Below are 20,863 nucleotides of genomic sequence, written 5' to 3'. Positions count from 1 at the left end.
CGGAAATGAGAGGATGAAGGGAAGGTGACCTGGGAAATGTTTGCTCATTTACTCAGGATTCATCAAAAGCCTAAATGCATCCATAAAAAGCCAGTGCTCGATTTCTTTGCTACCACCATCTTCTGAAATGTTTAAACTTCAAGGGTCACCATGGGATGTACAGGAGAGAGGGCTGATGGCCAAGGACCAAGAGGGCATTCACTGTAACCAGTGCCACTGGCTTTTCCAAGTGCTCCTAGTCTGCATGCAATGAAGGCTGCCTTCTCAGGACCAATCTCATGTAATCCTCTCTTCTCTTCTGTCACTGACCTAGGTCTGATTTCCTCTAACCACCACTTACTTACGTGCCCTGTCTATCCTTCTGACAGCAGGCGCTGGGACGCACTGAGTTGTCCACAGCTGTCTCTCCTGCTCCCTTGTTAACTTAGAGGCAGGGGCCCTGTCTCATCTACCCCCCCGAGTGTTCTACCCAGCGTTTTACTTACAGCAAGTATATAAAAAGAAAGAAGGGTTGAGGGACATGAATGAGAAGGGCTGAGGGAGATGGTTGCTTAGCTAGGTAGTTTTGAGGGGAGGAGGGAGAGGAAAAACCTGTTTAATTTAACGCAGTCCAGATACGACATCACAACGGAGGCCAAAAATGGAGGCCGAAGTACACTGAGAAGCTAGGCAGGCACACAGGTGGGTTGAGTAATCACAGAGAAGTCTGAGTGTTTCTCTTGACAGCAGTCATTAACTCATAACACCCAGAGACGATGCAAGGGGAGAAAAAGCACGATTAATGAAAAGAGAGGGGAGGCTCAGAGGGAATGCTCAGAGAACTTTCCGAAAGAGAATGTGGGGACGCGTGGAAGCTGTGCAGCTCTTCGGAGGGGTGTGGTCTGCTGCTGCTATGAGGATTTACAGTAAAGTGTTCTGGAATTGTTTGGTTTTTGCAATCACTTTGGAGGATAAAGATCGTTGGTACTCAAGCAAAAGGAATTACTGAAGGCAGACATAGTTTAATCAGGGTAGGTGAACTGTGGAGGTAGGAAGGTTCCTGTATGTCGGCATATATACTACCGTGCGGAATGTGATCACTCCAGGCCAGTGTGGTGGCACTCAGCTGTAATCCCGCCACTGAGCAGGCGGCTGTGAGTAGACAGAGTTTGAGGCTAGCCTCGACTACTTTGCCAGTCCCTTTTGCTCCCACCACCCAAACAATATTTTAAACTATTTAAAATATGAATTATTATAATCATGGGTACAGAGGGCTAGAAATGAGGAGATACCCGAGTCTGAGGCCATCCTGCTAGGATGAATCAGCTGTGGTCTCAGGGAGTGGGGTTACTTGGTTTACTTAGGCGTGAGGAACGTGGTTCGCTCTATGAACGACGACTCTCAGGATCAGCTTAGGGTGGGGATGTGGCAGTCACTAAGCAATCATCCGAAGACCAACAGGAAGGTCCTCGTTCCCCTCCAATTCCTCTCCAGGGCCTCTCCAGGTTAAAATCAATGACTTCAGACTCTTTATATGGGGGGATGCAGCTTCTAATCTACAAGAAGAGGACCGTGGGGAGCACGTTTCTTTCTAGCCAGGAGTCAATCTTTTGCTTTATTTCTATTCTTTACCCTTCTTTCTGTCAATGCTAGAGAAGAGGTTGAAGGAGCCTGAGATTCAGAATACAAAAGAAGCTAAGGACAACAGAGTGAGAATGCTGGTGGTACCCTATATCCCTGCTAGCTGTGGGGATAGAGTGCTAATCATTCCTCCATGGAGTGTTTGCAGTTCTTTCTTGGTGCATGAGAAAAACAGCTTACTCTCTGCTGTGGCCACTGGAACTCAACTTTCTGGTAACTACAGCTCATCTCAATTCCAACAGATAAAAAATGAAGCTGGAACCTCTGAATTTTCTGGGTAGTTTTGGTCAGAGCAAAGAGGATATGGTGCTTAGCTCTGGCAGGGGAGGAGGGAGGCATCCTTCTGCATCTATATTCATTGGAGGCTTCCCTGAACGGAGGCACAAGTGTCATGGACAACGAAGAGCCTTTCTGAGGACAGCTCCTCCCTGCACATGTTCTGATTATTCCTAGGAGTGGCAGGATTTGCAGGGTGTGGCAAGGCTGCACAGCAGCAAAACAGAGCAGAAGGCAGACCAGGGGACTGGAAGGTTCTAGAGACAAGAGCTTCAGTTAGAACAGAGGTCCAACCGAGAAAGAGCATGGCAGCATAAACCAGAAGGCCCCGGGGAGAAAAAAAAAAGACTGTACAGAATTAGATACACAGAAACCCAGACAAAGACATTTAGTAGGAGACCTTACCTAGTCTTCCTTCCTTGGACTGTTTTTCATCTTTGTCAATGTTGCAAAATGTGGTGTATAACAACATAGAAACAAGATTTAGAAAAGAAATTTACCTGTTCTAAAATTCCTCCATAATTTAGAAAAATGTTTCTTGCTTCTGCACTCTATTATGTTTCTTTATAAGCCAGACTCCAGTAAACTACCTATGAGTCAGGCCTGCCGCACTGAGAAGGCTGCCTGTGTGGTGATTATGAACATCTATTTAGTGTGCAGATATACAATCTTACCTAAGTAACGGTGTGTTTACTACAGTGAAAATGTAACCAGAGGTCCGCAGGCTGATGATTATTACAACTGTCACATTTTAGACTAGGAGATAATTTAAAAACATAAGTAAAAAATTTCAGAAAAACAGTAATATATTCCTAGGATCAATACATTCCTTGGCCCTAAATGCAGCACAAAGTCTTTCTGCTCTTTTCCTTTTGGGTTTTAGGCTGAGCATCCTCCAGTCACTAAGTCCTCAGTGGCTTTTGTGAACAGATGAACCCGGTGATCTGAGATGACACAGCAGATCGCATAGCTGTCTGGTCTCTTCAAAGTAAAAACAGTATTCTAGGACTAAATGAAGATATTCTGAGAAGAAATGTTTGATCTGTAGTGAAGCTTGCTATCAGTAGCTCATTAAACAGTTTAAAGAGTCATTTCCATATTGATTAAGGAAGGGGAAGATTATAAACGTTCCTTTCACAGGGTTATTTGACGAAGTAGCACAGCCTGGTAGGAGCGAGCGCCTCATGTCTTGGGCTAGGTTTCTCTTGTTAGGTAATGGAAAGGAATTAAAACATCAGCGCAGCCTAACAAGACCTTCAAACATTTTAAACAGTTAACTGTTTGACCTGTGATATTGTTGAGTTAAAATATATTTTCTTTTAGCTTTGATCAGAAAATCTAATTTAGCTGTCTGAGTGGGAGCCTATTTCTCATGAGACAGAAGCACATCTCCTCCAGGGAAAACATGAAGTAGCAAACATCCCGGAGTCGAATTAAGGGGGGAAACCCATGTATAGTCTTTAAAAACAACATTTCAGACAATCTAGTTACGATCTAATTACCCTGATGAATGCAGAGGTAATGTTTATGCTATATGCTAATTGAGTTAGAGCCACTCTAGATGGGAAGTGACATTTCTTTCCCTCCACTGGAGAAGAACTCGAATGCCACAGCACTCAGCACGCTAGAGGGAAGATGGAGTAGAGGGCTGGCATGCTATCTTTGCCAAAGGGTAGCAGCACTTGAAATGCTGGAACTTTTCAGGTTTTGAAGTTTTTCAGAGCTGAAAACAACAAAAATGTGTGCCCACACTAAAGGACACTGCCCTATCTAGGCAGGGCAGGATTTATTATCTACTGCGTGGACTAGCAAACTTCCTCCATTTGTTTCTGTAAGATTCCTCCTGGAGCACAGACATTACATAATTCACCAACACTGCAAGGCAGCCTGCAAGTCAACAGCAAGTTAAAGGTCATTCTCAGCAGGGCAACCAGAGTTGGAAGCAGGCCTGCCTGCAGGGAGTGTGGAGCTCAACCAAAAGCAGGACCAGGGATGAGTTCTGACCTGCCTTTCTTTCCAAGAATCCTGACAACCACAGCGCTGAGACGGCTGTCACAAATACTGGTTACCTTTGTCCACAAGGCATGCGATGTGGCAGGGTCACTAACCAGCCTCCCTAACCAGCTCACTAACCAGCTCCCTAACCAGCTCCCTAACCAGCCTCACTAACCAGCCTCACTAACCAGCTCACTAACCAGCCTCATTAACCAGCTCACTAACCAGCCTCACTAACCAGCTCACTAACCAGCCTCATTAACCAGCCTCCCTAACCAGCCTCACTAACCAGCTCACTAACCAGCCTCACTAACCAGCCTGAGGCCATCCCTTATGAGCACTCCCTTCAGGAAGTCACCAAAGGGACGACAGGCGGCTGGACAGAGGTAGTTTACGTGTGTGATGATGGCTGCAAGCAGAGGCAGTGCACACTGGTGAGACAGAGGAGAAAGGGATGCTGCGTAGGATGTCTGAGACACGTGGCAATGACCACCTCACGGGTTCAACTAAATATCCAAGCAGTCATGAGTGGAGGCTCCCAAGAGGACTGGGAAAAAACTGAGGGCACTGAAGTACTGACCACTTGGATATTGGAAACGGAGCTCTAGAGCCAAGGAACCGGAAGACCAGAAGAAACAGATGTGCGAGGGCCATGTGCACAAATAGATCTGTTTGCAAGTTGGTCATCTGAAGAGACGAGGAGTGTTCATTCTAGGTTTCAGGGTCTCTCTGAGGGTGGTGAGTCTACTACGGCTGTGGAGAGAGCCTGCAACAATGTGGCTGGAAGGCTCTGGTTGCCCTTGTTGAGGAGGGGAATGTGCACTGTGGTTAAACTGCCTGGCTTCCTCTGAGTACAGCAGAGGCTGCTCAGTGCCACTGCAGGGTTGAACCGTTCTCACCTGCGAACCTCTAAGGAGGTTGTCACAACTCTTCTGTAGAAACGACTAGAAAATGCCTTATGTAAGCTTAGACAAAAGAGTAAGTGCTCCAGCACTACATCACACAGTGCCCCCTGCTGTCCCTGGAGTCACTTTCCTGTCTGGAAGGCAGAGTGAGGAAGAGGCATTCATCAACCTCAACCTATCAACAAGTGTCCCCTGCTGAAGCCACCGACCTTTCTCCTATGGCCAGGCCTCTGCTCTAAAGGCCTGGGGTGGGAAGAAAGAGAACCTGAAGGCGGCCCTGTCTAACAGGCTCACTTGTCAAGGAAAGTACACCCCAAGTGGCCAGTGTGACCTACTAACCATGAGCTGATCTAAGGCTGCACCATCAACACTCCAGGCCCCTGCCTACCCACTTGCTATTGAAGAGAGGCCTTCAAGCTCTTTCCCATCACTCTTGCAGCCCTCGTGTGTGCTGTGTTGTCTGTGAATGCTAAATCTGCCGTCCGTTCCAGCCCACTGCCAATAAACAACTATTTAGGGGAGAAAAATGGAGTGCTCATATATGCATTGCACACACACTAAACATACAGATACCACTGATTACTGTACTTAGACTTTATCTACGTAAACAGAGAAACAAAAATGCTTTCTTATGTTTCAAATCTAGATCTGAGGACCTCTTCTGGCCTTAAAGACAGCAGGCAGTGTAGTTCAGACATACACGCAGGCAAAACACCCATACACAAAAGAAAAAAATTTAAAGTCATTTATAAATACTAGTAAGTAATTATTATCCACAAATACAGATTAGCAAAACTATTCCCTGGTACACTCAGAAAATAACACATAGCAAAGCATCCAAGTGCCAAAATGTATTAGCATGGTGATTACTCTTTGTACTTTAAGCTCTTCTAAACCTGACTTAAGAGGCGAGCATCAAGGCTGTAACCTGCTGACTCTATGAGGCTGTTTTCCAGACCCTGAACTACAGGGCACCCTGGATTCTTGGGAGGACTCCGCACATGCTGTGTACTATGCGGGGCACATCTCGCCATGCCGTAGCCACAGTGCAGAACCAGGCGCAGAACAGAACACTAAGGCTCCATAGAGTTTTTCTCTCCATTTTCGTACAAGCTCCCCTCACTGAGTCACAGGTTCTGTTCTCAGACTAAGCTTTGGGGTAGAAAAGTTGAACAGCTAACTTCATGCCCTGTCCGAGACTATGCTGCAAACATTTCCTTATACTAAAAACACACACCTTTAAAAAAACATGCTTACCAAGGCAGAATGGTTGAAGAAGGTCCGTCAAACGGAGTTCGGATTTAAAGCTCATTTTTTCCAGCACTTTTTGGACTATGAAGGACTTTATCATTTCAGGACACGGCTTAAAAATTAAGTAGCTGGCAGCATAGAGCATATATCGAAACCGGCACAAAAATGGAGTGGCAAACTTGCCGTTGGGCGATTCGGACATTCGCTCGATAGTTGGAAACAGCAGAAAGGTGTGGACGACCTATGAGAAAGAAACATACTTGGATGAGAGATTTTCTTCAGGAGTAGCTGCACGTTTGCTCTTTTTCCTAGGCTCTGCTGAGAGTTCCCAGGCTTGCAACACCACTAGAGACCTGGTCCGACTAAAGTAAAGGTGACTGTGCTCTTACCCTGTGACTGCTCTGGGAAGGACCTACGCTCATTCCTTGGCGGCACTGGGGCTAACCGCTGGCAGAAAGGACGGATTCTTGGACTCTCCCTAGGCAGTGATAGGGTGACAGTAATTAACTGTCCTTTAGGGATTTGGCAGGAATGGGTACTGCAGGCGCTTACACTGTCTCTGAGGGCCACACGAGAGGTGCTGTTTCCGTCAGCATTTCTGTTGTTGATGATGTTTGGCGACAGTTCCCCTTTGCAAAGCTCCGCTGTTCCTAATGTTAACAGTCAGATTAATTTGCAACAGAACCAAACATATTCCCAGTGGATTAGATCAGTTATATTGGAAAGCAGTATCTCTTAACTTCATTGTTAAGTGTCAAAGGACAAAAGGCATTAAACCAGCTCCGCCAGAAAAACAGGAAATAGATCCAAATACTTCTGTGGATGAGAATGAGCATCCTAAAACCATTTTAAGTCAAACGCTATTTACCACGTGGTCATTATTAAAACATGTGAAAATGATATCTATAGGAGATCAGAAATAGTTATACACAATCTGTCCATAGTAATATAAATGAGGAACTGCAAAAATATTAAAAGATTATAGAAAAGAAAAATGAAAACAGAGGCAATAGACTCTTCTTACATTTTTATTTTATGTGTATGGGTGTTGTGCCCGCATGTATGTCCACGTACCATGTGCAAGCAGAAGCAATAAGAGGGTGTTGGCTCCCCGTGGACTGTAATTACAGACAGTTTCGAGCCACTATGTGGATGCTGGGGGTCAAACTCAGGTCTGCTTAAAGAGCTCTGAGAGATCTCTCTAGCCACCCCCTGATTTTTAATAGATTTGGAAATGTGTTTAATGTATGTGTGTGTGCATGCATGTGCCATGGTGCACATCTAGAAATGAGAGTTTATTCACTCCTTCCACTGTGGACTTAGGTTGTCAGATGGGCACCAGTCCTGGCTTTATCTTTAAACGTTGAACAAACATGCAGAGCGAAGCATGCCAAATACGAACACGCACGTCGCAAGTCAAGTCATCTTACAGCAAACAGTGAGGCAGGGGAAGACGGGCTGTGCACAGCCTGCCTCACCTCACAATGCCAGTTCCTTTTCTGCCTCCTCCCAGCGCTCGACATTTCTTCACAACTAAGGGGCCGCTGGTGAACTAATTTTATGTAACATAGCGAACCTCCTAGTTTTAACTCATTTTTTCAACCTCATGTTTAAAAACTTCGTATATGTTGGCCTTATCTTTCTAATGTTCCACTGTATGCATACAGAGATATTATTTCTTTTACAGATAGACATTTGAGTTGTTTTCAATCTTTAGTCAGATCTTAGTTTCTGATCCAGTGTTTTCTGTCAGAAGAACAGAACACAGTTCTTGCAGAGGCAGGCGCTGACAATGACTTTCCTCAGCTCCTTCTGTCTGGAGCCTCTTTACTTTCCTTACCCTTGGAAGGATAATCTCACAGGGCAGAGAATTCCAGGTTGGTGTTTTTTTTTTTTTTTTTTTCATTTTTTTTTTTTCCTCCTCCATACGGAATATCTCACATCTTCTCTCTTCCTGTTTGTGTGGTTTCCCAGAAGTTGAGAGTGACTCTTGCCTTCGATTCTCCGTAAGTAGGGTGTGTGTTTTTTCTCCTTGTCTTTAAGGATTTCATTCCTTTGACTTTGTAGTTTGGACATGCATACCTAACTATTTTAGGGAGGTGTTAATCCTGGGTGGTGTCTTCTGAGGTGTCTGACATGAGTTTAGTCATTATCTTTTAGAGTGCTTTCTGTTTCTTCCTCTCCCTACAGTATTCCTGTTACACAAGTCACAAGTTTGCAGAGCCTTCCGGTCTTCAGACACTGTCTATTACTGGCTTTTTATTTTTGCTTTCTGACTGTAGAGGTTTCTCTCAAGATAACTTCAAGTTCAGAAGTTCTTTATTAGCCTTGTTTAAGTTATTCCTGTACTTCACAAAGGCCATGTTCATTTTGGTTACAGGGGTTTGGGTGGATGCTATCCCCATCCTTGCAGGAGTTCATGTTGGCTATTCGTTCTATTAGAACCTTTAGCATTCACCATAGCTGCTCAAAATTCCCGGCCTGCTAATCTTCACATCCCTGCACACACGGGTCTGTTGCTTGCTCCCCTTTTCACTGTGTAGTTTGCTATTTAGCATGTCTTGCGATTTTTTTCTTGCTAGCTAGACATGATGTAACAGGGGAAAGAAAGTGCTGTAGTAAGTGTGGTGTTAGCAACACACTGTGTGTTCTAGTTATTCTTGTGTATTTCAGAGTGTTTTTTGGTCTCTGCTTTCTGTCAGAGGTCCAAAGGGATAATAATTCTACAATATCTACTATGAGAGCCTGATTGAGCTTTTGGGAGACAAATCTCAAAATATAGTTCCTACATGTCTAGGACCTCCTGGAATTTTTAAACTTCAGAGTTTTCTACTCTGAGCCTTTAGGAATTAGTCAACTACCAGGCAGCTTTTCCTGCCTTGGCACTGGAGCCCACCCTATGCTCTGGTAAGCTATCCCACCTTGTATACCCACCTTTCACTCTGATCTCTGGTAGCTGTCAGGCCTGCTTGACTTTTATGTGGGATATGGGAATCTGAAGTTGATCCTCATGTATACATCCACAGTGCCCTTGCCTGTTGAGTCATCTTCTCGGCCCTCTCTTGCTTTTTAAACAGCTGTGTGTAATTAAAAAAAGACGCTCACCCCATATAGGACATCAATGACAGAATGACAAAATGACAAAAATGATTTCACCCACTGAGTATACCTGGAGTTACTTTCAGGACTGTCAACAACTTATGGGTGGCTAAGAAAAACTCTCTTTCCAGCAAACTGTCTATAAACCCTCAGGGTGGGCGTGGGGCTTTGTGAGCTCCTGAGCTCAACTGTGTACAGATCCCCTGCCAGGCATTACACTGCATACTGTTGATCAGGGCCATGGCCATGTCATGTCTAGAGGACAGTGTGCCACAGCAATGGTTATCCTAACACATCCTCAGTGATACGACTTTGTGGCTTTGATTTGAATGTCCCTGGCGGCTAGTGATGCTGAGCACAGTTTCAGGTATGCATTGGACAATGGCATTTCTTCTTTTGCAGATGTATCTATTCAAACTTTTTGGTAATTTCCAAATTGGGTTTAGTCTTCTCTTTTTAAAACATGATTGTATTTTAACATTTATATTTATTGTGTATGTGCGTGGGGGGCATGCATACACAAAGTGCACACGTGGGATTATAACGTGGGGAGGGACTGGTTCTCTCCAGCGTGTGGGTTTCAGGACTCCGACTCGGGTTGCCAGGCTTGTAGGCATGGGCCTTTATTCAGTAAGTCAGCTAGCACACCTGGTCTTTTCATTGCAACTTATTTTTCTTTGTGCTTTATTTTTTATAGAAATTCTCCTCTGACTGAGTTAAGAATTGTTTTTCATTCACAATGTTTCTTTATAATAGATGAGATATGCTGGCCCTTATCTTCCCTGCAGTGCTGCATTACATCGGTTGTGGGTCTGTTCTCTGATTTCAGACATCAGCGACTGTTTGACCATTTCCTTCACATATGTCTAAGTATCAGTGCACTTTTCCTGTGGGCCTTGGGAGGTGAGTTTCGGCCTCTTTTTCATCTGCTGTGGGCAGTTCCTTTCTCATGGTAACCTATTTGATGACACTGCCCAAATGCTAAATTTGGCTAGGTGTCCCCTGGAATTCTCCTGTGTGTCTCTTGCTAATGTGGAACAGCCATATCTAGGTTTTTCTGGGTCCCATCTCTCAGCTAAGTATTCAGCTATTTCCTGCAGACTTTTTCTTCCACAACAATAATTGAGATATTTTGTTTCCATTTTGGTTACACTAATTTGAGCTTCTCTGGCTTTTCTCCTCTATCCAGTGAGGAGGGTTTGCTCCTGCAGTACCTGTATGGCTTGGAAGATGAGTAAAAATGTTTTGGCAAGAAGTGAGCAATAGCTTTTTCAGACAACTTAAAATGCTACTTTGGTAGCAATGTGTTGTAAATGCTTCCAACACGCTTTTAAACAAAATGCAGCATTTCAGCCACAATAGAAAGTGAGAAATCCACACGGAAAGTACATTTTGTGCATTTTCTAAGCTAAGAGTATAATGCAGGGATTTGGCACGCTACTCCAACACCAAGCAGCACGCTTTAGTATTCTGAGAGGTAAAAATGGTAAAAAAAATCCTTTAGGAAATGGAGTAGTGTTTTATTAACCCATGGCTTTCCATCTCCCAATCCAGAGTTATGTCTTTTAAGTAATTGTAATGTCACGAGGCGTTTATTGTGAAAGCCACAGAGACAGACGCTGTACTGGATTTAATGAGATTTGGCAGATTTCAAATGGGTGGGTTTGTGCAAAGTAGTTGCTGATATTAGGACAGGGAGGGCTTCTTCTTCTATTCCCTTCAGAGCCTTCCCTGGTGGAGAGCATCCTCCCCGCCTTGCTAGAAGAGTTTCCCTCCAGGCTAAGGAGCGGACAGCCTGGGAGCAGCTGAGGGAGCAGCACAAAGATGTAGAAACTGAGACTTTAGGTCCTGGGGTGACAGTGTGGTAAGGAAGCCAGGCTGGCTGTAGTTAGTATTGTTCAGTAACGTGCTGGCTGGACTTCTGTATGCCGGTAACTAGGGAAGATCTATGTTTGTATATAATGACTTCACGGAGTTGCAAAGCATGGGCCCTTTCCCACTATCTAGAAAGTTTAGTAAAATATCACAATTATTTATGCTCTGAATGTTTAGTGAAGCTATATGGCAATGGGTTTTTATTTTCCACAGAGTATAGACTATTGATTGATTCAGTTTAATAGTTCAAGTGTATTCAGGCTATTTCTTTTTGAATTTACTTTTATATATTTCCCACAGGATCGAGTCCATTTCATTTAAATCCCCAAATTCACTTGCCTGAGGTTATTTATAATATCCGGTTATTACACTTCGATTCGGTATTACCAGTAGTGACGTCACTACTTGTATTTCTTATACTGCCTGAAGTGCTGGAAAGAGTAAACTTTTATAACTATAAAGGAAGTCACTTCATTTTTGGTAAATTTTTTCTCTTGGGGCTTATTTTAATTTATATAGTATTACACAGCTCAAACAGCGTTTTCTTGGCAAGAACTATAAGATAAGACTTTCCCCATTCTTTTACTTTCTACATTTCTATGGCTGGACCACCTCGCCCCATCATTCAATCTCATAATTTTAGTTAAAATACATTTTCATCTAACATTAGTTAATATTTTAGGTATGAACCCAAAAACCTCTTCTTCCAACTCCTTTCAGCTTTCTCCATATTTCTTTATCTTTCTTATCACACTTTAATAGGTAATAATAAAGGCAAAATAATTCTACAAATACAACAGGTCACAATCAAAGAATGAAGCAAAAACTACACACTCATGCCAACAATGCAGAAAAATCATCTGACAAAAAAAATAACATCCTTTGATTATAAAATTTCAAAACAAATTAGGTATAGAAGGAATGTGTCTCATACTAGCCATGTACGAGGACCCTGGTGATAACATCATATCCCATGACAGGGAATTAGGTAAGAGAAACAAACAGAAGGTGCACAGATCACAGAGAATGGAGTGAAACTGTTGTAAGACACCAAAAATCTATTGGAACTAAAAAATGAGTTTAGTCAAGTTGCAGGATAAGAAAATCAACATTCAAAAGAAAATTGGTAATGTTTCTATACACCACCAACAAACAACTCCCTAAAAGGTTTCAGGAAAACAATTCTATTTTTATTTAAGGATGAGTTTAGTCAATAGGGCTGGAGCATGGTTCAGCAGTTAAAAGCATCTACTGCTCTTCCAGAGGACCTGAGTTCACTTCCCAGCACCCAAGTCAGGTGGCTCACAACTACTGCAACTCCACTCTCAAGGGATCGGACACCCTCTTCCAGCCACTGCTGCTACTGCAATCATGGGTACCCCTACTCCATCACATACACAGAAAATAAAATCTTAAAGAGTGAATGAATTTAGAAAAGAGGTGAAAGGCCTATATACTCAGAAGTATAAAACATTAAAGAAACTTTAGACATAAATAATGAAAAGCTATCCCATATTCATGGATTAGAAGGCTGCTGTGAAAATGTCCACACTACCTAGGGCAATCTTCAGATTCGGTGCAATTTCTGTCACAGTTACAGTTTTTCACAGGAAAAATGAGCTAAGCTGTGTACAAGCCACAGAAGATCTAAATATCCAAAGCAATCTTTAAAATAAGAAAAACAACGCTAGAGGCATCATATCAACTGACTTCAAAATATAATACAAAGCCACAGTAATCAAAACAGGGTGATACTGGCATAAAAGGTAATTAGGCCAATTAAAGTATGGGCAATGTACAATATGACTTATATGAAAATGTCCTTATGCAATACATCATATACAATGAACATATGCAATCAAAGTTAAACAAAACAAGGAACCTTCCACATACTTGACTTTTAAAAGATGTCAAGAACACATACTAGGAAGGGGCAGACTCTTTAGTATATGGAATTGGGACAACTGGATGCTCACATGCAAAACATATAATGAAATCACATAGTCATATCATTGGAATAAAAAAAGGATTAAAGATGTAATCGTTAGACCTAAAGCCACAAAACTACTAGGGGAAAAGGTAAGAGAAAATGCCCATGATGTTGGTCTGGACAAGGATTCCTTAGTCATGAGTTGAAAAGCCTAAGCAACAAAAACAAAGAAAACAAACAAACAAACAAAAACCTACCTCTCCTTAAAAAACCCCAAACTCAAAGTGATAGAATTATATTAAGGAGCTCTGCACAGTAAAGGGAACAACTGAGAAGTGGGAGAGATAGTCTACAAAACAGGAGGCAATGTTTACAAATCACGTTTTTAACAAAGGATACCCAAAGCAGATAAGGAATTCAACAACCAACCAAGAAGCTTGATTGAAAAATGGGGGAAAGGGGCAGCAGAGATGGCTTGGCAGTGAGAAATACTCGCTGCTTTCCCAAGGGCCAGGATTTAATTTTCACCACCCACAGCCGACTCCCTGAAACTCTGGCTCCAGGGGATCTGATGCCTTCTGACCTTAACAGGCACCTGTATTCACCTGTATTCATATGCACACGCGCGTGCACACACACACACACACAAACACACCACATACACACACACACCACACACACATACACAAATTAAAAATAAAACTTGAAAAAAAATAATAGGATCTGAAGAGAAATTAGTCAAAGACAGACATACAAATGGCTGACAGGGATATTAGAAGGTTTAACATCATTAATTGTCAGTGACGTGCAAATTAAAACCACCATGGGTCACCACTGCACACAGTGAGGGTGGCAGTTATGTCTGCAAGCATGTAGAGAAACACCTGCATTCACACCACGGCTCTTCCTTTAGAAGAGCAGAACCAAGCCCTGCTGGATCTGAACATGGGAAAATAAGCTAACACATGCCACAAACGTTTCACACGGTGACGTTAGAAATAAATTTTTGCTTTGTTTTGTTTTAAAGCTTTCCTGGTACATCTATAGCTAACCAGTGTGCAATCAATTAATGAAAACAATATGTTTTCCAAGAAACTGATAATTTAGTCTTGTTTGGAAACTCATTGTTCATTTTAGTTTCAGGTTTATTCACTTCAGCAGCAGATGCCTACGTTTACCAAGTTGTCTTCAGAGAGCTGGAGACTATAAATGGTTAATTCAGTTACTACCAAACTGAAAGTATCACACAGATTCCACACTAGTTGTGTAACCCACAGTACTTAAGGAACTTTGGGCTGATCAAATCAGCTGGCAGAAACAGGAAGCAATCCATTATTTTTACAAATGATCCTTTACTGTGACCCATGTTAAAACAAAACTGCATGCAAGGGAAACTAAACACACAAGAGCGACCACAGGGTTATATTTGGTTGATCTCTATCGAAACAAATTGAGAATTAAAGTGCACTCTGAAATCATGGGAATGGACCAAAACAATAAGGAAGTTCTAATATTTGCTTTGAATGCCTCATTGCCTCGAAAAAACACAAGGAGACCAGAGACTTTTCGCCACAACCAATACTCAGTGGATGGGACAGGTTCTCCTCTGTGGAGAAGAATTAACTACTGCTCCATGGAAACACATTTCCCCCAGACAGCATCGGATGACTTCAGGGAAATTTACAGTTTAAGTTTGGTAGAGAAAGTCACTGTTGAGGTTCCTTTTATTCCTCATGTAGAAATCTACTTACAAAAGAAAAAAAATCCACTCAGGCCAAGAAAGACGAGCTAACTTTCTAACACAGCTGTGTGGAGCAGCGTTCCAAATCCCCACATATGACAAGCCTTTCCTTGTGTCACGGCCCTTGGTTACACAAAGAATTTCCACAATGACCAGCTTAGTCTGCTCTAGGAAACATTGTCATCAGACATCTACCAAAGTCAACCTCAAAAAAAACTGCTCTTACATTATTTTTGGTGCGTGCGTGTGTGTGTGTGTGTGTGTGTGTGGACACACACATATAGGTCAGAGAGGAACCCCATGTAGTGCTTCTCTCCTACCATGTGGGTTCTGGGGATTAACTCTGGGCTACCCATCAGGCTTGGTAGCAAGTGCCTTTACCCACTGGTCCCAGAGGTGTTTCACACCCTGCTCAGAGTCAAGTGTTGACAATAAGGCACAATTAGGTTTTTTGGACATTACAAAAAAGTAAGTAAGCGTATTAGAACTTTGTATACCAGCCACATTTTGGGGCCAGTGGCCGTATTCTGGCATTTATTTTTCTTTAATTTGCCATTATTAGCCACTCTCCAGAAAAGAAGTTAAGAAGCATTCTGAGAGGAGGCTATGGGAGGAGAGCGTGATGCTTAGGTATGACACGCATTTCATTAAGAAGCACTTATTTTTCACAGTATCGGGAAATCAAACGTGTAATAGAATTTAATATTAAAAACAGTAAATCTTAAAGCTCTTCATACACCACCATTTGACTGGCTTATTACAGAGGCGCCCACTGTTCCGGAAGAGCAGCAGCGATGTGGCGTGCTGTGACTGAGGGAAGCTATGACAGTAATACTGTGACACTGTCAGCAGAGTGCCTTACTGTTTGTTCATTACAGTTCTCATTTGGTACAGTAATGGCTGTGTGCTTCCTCTTCCATGACAGAAAACACAGCACAGACTGTCAGCAGTTCTTTGCGAACATGCAATATAAGTCTTCCTTCAAAAATCAAGCTGTGCACACTAAAGTGTAGGCCTCCAAGTAACCCTAGTTGTGCGTCGTCTCTTGTGATATGAAGTCGTATTTCCCTCTCCTTGGTGCCCCTTTGGAAACACAAGCATAGCGGCTCACTTGGTCAGTGTGCAGTTCGTAAACTCCAAGTGTCACTTTAGTTGGTGAGCTTGCTTTGAGATATCATTGTCTTTAAATTCATATATCAGAATGACAGAGATAAACTCCACATTAGGCAAACACTTAGCACAGTACTATGATTATCTGCTATTTTCTAGTCATTGCACGAATGCACAATAAGCATTTCCTCATTTAACACACAAAACCGCCTTATGAGGTAGGTGTCTTCCTTTCATAGATGAAAACACCTGAGGTTTAGCTACACAGTAACAAAGATAAAGCAGGGTGACTTGGGCGCTAATGACTAAAAACAGTGCCTATGAGAACCTCCTCTGCAGTAACCACTGTCCCCTCCTGATGGAACAGTTACTGCAATTACTGTCAGGCAATCTACACAAGGCTCTGAAGTCACACAGCGCGAGAACAAATGAGCTCCAGGTCTTAAGAAGGCTGAGATTCTTCACCTCATTATTTTTTCTAGTAAAAGGGAAAAAGAGGCCATTTCATGCATTTAACCTACAGGTCAGTGTTGCTAATTCACAGGGAATACATGAATATTTGCAGAGATTCTTCCTGACTTATTACGCAGATATTTGAAACCTTGACTCCAAATCACCCCGTCCTCTCAGGCTTTAAGCTTTTATCTTTATAGCCCACAATTATTTTACTTGGAGAGCAAAGTGCTCCTCTTAGCTTGAGATCTCTTGAAAGGAATTTTCCTGATGCCGCCACTAAGAATCCCTAGAGATGATGGGCAGATCATATGCTTCCTGCAGATCACACCTCAGAGGCTGCTCTAAGCACAAGAGTCTCCTAGGAAGCACCCGCCACTCTGAGTTAAAGATGCTCTTAGCTGGGTGGTGGTGGTGCACGTCTTTAATACTAGCACTCGGAAGACAAAGGCAGGCAGATCTCGGAGCTGGAGGCCAGTCTGGACTATGGAGGGAGCTCCAGGACTACATAGAAAAACCCAATCTCAGTAAAACAACAACAAAACAAAAATAAAACAAGCAAAACAACAACAACAAAATCCCCAAAGAATAGTACTCTCCAGGTGGCCTCAGAATTCAGTGAATGGTGACAATAACTCACTCTTGCATACAGCTACCAAACTCTCACTTGGACAAGATGGCCTCTGGCATGTCAAGCCTTTTCATCCAGTACTCACTAAGGTCATGAAGTCAGAATACCTCAGCTGCTGGCTAAGGCAATGAGGGGCAATTGGTCTACTGGCTGTGCACTGGCCTGTTCACTGACAACACACTGACTGCCCTCAACATGACAGCTGTTGTATGGACTGACAAACAATGGCAGGTAGGCAAGGAAGTCTCTGACTTCAGAGAAGGGGTGTGTGTGTGTGTGTGTGTGTGAGAGAGAGAGAGAGAGAGAGAGAGAGAGAGAGAGAGAGAGAGAGAGAGAGAGAGAGAATGAGAATGTGCAACAGGTGTCTGTATACAAGGAATAAATAATTGGGTCCTTGGGAGTCTTGTTTAACCATGCCCCAAATCTCATAAAAGGCCCCAGAGAGAATTTTAACACTTATTACTGGTCACCTATGTGAGCAATGTATTGACAGCACAGCAAAGGTTACTCAGGGAAATCTCTATAGATTATTCCCCCATTTAACTGCTGAGAGACATTGCAAAACATTTCTGTACTGTATACAAAAATGATATTTTAAAGTCTGTACTAAGATGTGGTAAAGGAATTATTCACAGTGCTAAGAGAGAGACAAGGGAGAGACACACACAGAGGTGGGCCCTTAGCACACAGTACAGGCTTTGCACGGACTCACAGCTTCTCACAGGTGATCTGGAAGGCACAAAGCTTGGCTTTCTAGTTCCATTTCAGCAAAGAGCAACCCATCAGTTGGGACAGCTAACCTGAGAGACAGAGGCTGCAACTCGGGAATGTGAAAGTTAGTTCACAGACAGAGCTCATGCGGAAGCTATGAAGAAGCGTGTGGATTCTCACACTAGCTGTGATGATGAAACAGGGGGATCCGTCCTGTTCAGTTCAGGTTAAAATAAAGGCCACCAGAGACCACCAGAGACCCGCTCTGTAATCACTTCTTCTGCACAGGTCTCTGAGGGAGCTGCTCCTTCTTGCTGTCTCCCACCCACCAGCTTCCGGAGACGGCTCTTATCCTAGAGCTGCCTCATCTCCCAGGCCCCCACATGCAGGTTGCTCCCTGACCTTGTGAGTTCTCATAGCTCCCAAAGAGCCCAGAGGAAGGACATCTTCTCCAGGAAGACCCTTGCCTCCCTTGAAGAGACTGGGCAGCATTTCTGGTGGCCTTGAGGTGTCTACTTCTTCGTTCAAGACACATGGGCCTACAGAGATGGGTTACCAGTTTGCCAGTCAAAAATGCCCACTGTATCCAAAAACAAACATAAAAAGCTGTATGGGGGAACCGCAGACATTTACCAATCCAACTTTTAGCCAGGAACAGTAAGATAATTCAGAGGCCCTTATAGTTGTTCAGTAAACATGGCTATTATTTCTAATTGATATAATTCACATTTTGAGTAGATACAGAATTTCACAGAAAACTTATTTTGGTCTAAATCTAAGTAACTCTATAATATTCTCAGTTAATTTCATCTGTCTTTTTAAAGATAAAAAGGACTTCCTTATTTCCAACATCACACAATTTCTACAAATCTTTTTCTGGACTTCAGCTCCATGGGTAGAAAACAGTTACTACATGAAAAAAGTGCGCTTGTTAGGAAAAGTACCCCGAGACCAAATGCCACTAGGAAATAGTGGTTTTCAGATTTTATTTTGAGGTAAAAACATTTCCCTTTCTTCTTTAAAACAATCTCCATGTAACAATCATGAGACCATAAATCAAACAATTTACAGTTCAGTGAATCAAAGAGACATCTGTAACAATAAGCCATGACACCTCTGTTCAGACTCACGAGGGTAAATGCCTCTGAAATGTTCTCTCATACAGCACATTCCAATGTTTTTAAACATCACCACCGTTACTCCCTTTCAGTAGGTGTGCACAGTGGAAACTGTACATGCCTCACATCCCAAATCCCACTGAAGTAGACACAACTACTTTGGAAATTAACAGTCCTCATGGTTGGGTTATAACCCTTATGGGTGTTTTGCAGGTATGTGTGTGCGCCAATGTATGCATGTTTGTGTGTGTGTGTGTGTGTGTGTGTGTGTAGTCAGGAACAATAACATGCAAGAATTCACTGTTGTTATAGATAGAATTTTGGGTTCTTTTGTTATTAAAATATCTCCATAATCATTTTAAAGAAGCTTGAGTGTGGTTACCATACTAACATCTGGGGTCCTTGAGAAAAAGTAACTTGTACCTAATCATGCCTCAGTGAAGGCCAGAAGTCCATGTGCTCACAAAAAGCCCACATGAAGATAGTCTCCAAACAACTAATTTACACTCTTAAATGCAAAAAGAAACAACTGACAGGCATTAGCTAAAGCCAGAGAGCAAGACAAATGCAAAAATAGAGAAAGACAATGAAGCGGAAGAAATAACAACTTGCTTAAAATCTAAAACAGTATTAGTCAATGAAGACATTAGCAGTATTAGTCAATGAAGACCGAGACATTAGCAGTATTAGTCAATGAAGACCGAGACATTAGCAGTATTAGTCAATGAAGACCGAGACATTAGCAGTATTAGTCAATGAAGACATTAGCAGTATTAGTCAATGAAGACTGAGACATTAGCAGGCAGGTTTATCTGGGGTGGGGGTGGGGGTGGGGGAAGAGTGTGTGAGCCAGAGACTGTGGAGGACCACGAGGAAACACTATCTTCTGGACACGGCCAGGCAGCTGCATTACGCACTCACAGGAGTAGTGACCGCATTAATAAGACGGGCAAGCTCAACCTGGACTGAATCACAGCATGGAGAGCGGACCTGGGTTTGAACTCCCCACCCCCCAGCCACGGAGCTATTGGCAAGTACTAGCTGTTGGGAAGGGTGAGTAGTTTTCTCTAAGGGAGTATCTATTCCCTTTTAAGTCAAGTATGCTCCAGTGGAAGAACACATATCCAAGAGTATTTGGGTAACACACATTGGTCTTGATTTAGTGTTTTAAAGCTGGATGAGTAGGGAAGATTTAGGGGATGAGAAAGTCAATACAGCCAAAACGTACTATATAAAATTTTCAAAGAACTAATATATATTTCCAAAATACACCAGAGAAAACTAAAGTTCTCTTAAATGAGTTCCAAAAAGAGAAGACATTCACATACATGCAAATGGGAAGGGGACCTAAGGAAATGAAGCATGCAAGCCCCCCAAGTCTCTCTCTGGTGCTCATGGACTAAATAAACAAAAGATTGGTTAAGAGGTAGTTGGCCCTCCATAATATCTCCGCATCCAGTGTCCCCACACGGAGCCTTGCCAAGCATTGCCTGGTCATACTCTGTCCAGAAACAGAAGGACACAGGTGTGACGGCACAAATGTGTAATCCTACCACTTGGTAAGCAGAGGCAGGAGGATTACCACAAGTTCAAGGCCAGCCTCAGATACATAGCAAGTTCTAGGTAAGCTAAGACTACACAGTAAAGTCTTGTTTTAAAATAAAGAGAGGAGCTTCTGAATTTGGGCACAACAGGGAGAACGGTAAAAGCTCAACCCAGTTTCCAAGAATCTCATAGTCAACACTAGCCCTTTGGACTGTTTGCTTCTAGGACACTGCATTCAGGCAAGATCAGTGCTTCTCCTGATGCTGCGATCCTTTAACATAGCTACTCATGTTCTGATGACTTCAACCATGAAATTTTTTTTGCTACTTCATAATTTTGCTACTGTTATGAACCATAATGTAAATATCTGATTTACAAATGATCGTAGGTGACCCTGTGAAAGACTCACTTGACCCCTTTATAAAGGGGTCATGACCCACAGGTTGAGAACCACTAGGCAAGAGGACAACTACCCCTCCCCCCCCAGGGAAACAAAATGGATCTAGAAAATAAAAACAAGACCACATGCGCGGTACATGAGGGCACAGCGGACTCTAAGATGTCGGGTACCCGCTTCGCTTTGCAGTGAAGCTGACCAAATGC

The 20,863-nt window shown here is 42.8% G+C and overlaps 1 protein-coding gene across 2 annotated transcripts in view; it reads right to left on the bottom strand.

Annotated features, from left to right (window-relative positions):
• Ldah (lipid droplet associated hydrolase) overlaps positions 1 to 20,863 on the bottom strand; it is a 77,659-nt gene that overhangs the window by 11,341 nt on the left and 45,455 nt on the right. Inside the window, exon 5 of one of the 2 annotated variants that reach the window (XM_032909190.1) lies at positions 6,054 to 6,288. In XM_032909190.1, coding sequence (XP_032765081.1) covers positions 6,054 to 6,288 — 235 coding nt within the window. Of the gene's footprint in view, positions 1 to 5,074; positions 6,289 to 20,863 lie in introns of those variants that run through there. The other variant, XM_032909189.1, reaches the window with a different exon arrangement.

Source organism: Rattus rattus, chromosome 7 (genome assembly GCF_011064425.1).
Source record: "Rattus rattus isolate New Zealand chromosome 7, Rrattus_CSIRO_v1, whole genome shotgun sequence".
Lineage (NCBI taxonomy): Eukaryota > Metazoa > Chordata > Mammalia > Rodentia > Muridae > Rattus > Rattus rattus.
Note: the sequence above shows the minus strand (reverse complement) of the source record. Positions and strands in the feature narration are given on the sequence as shown.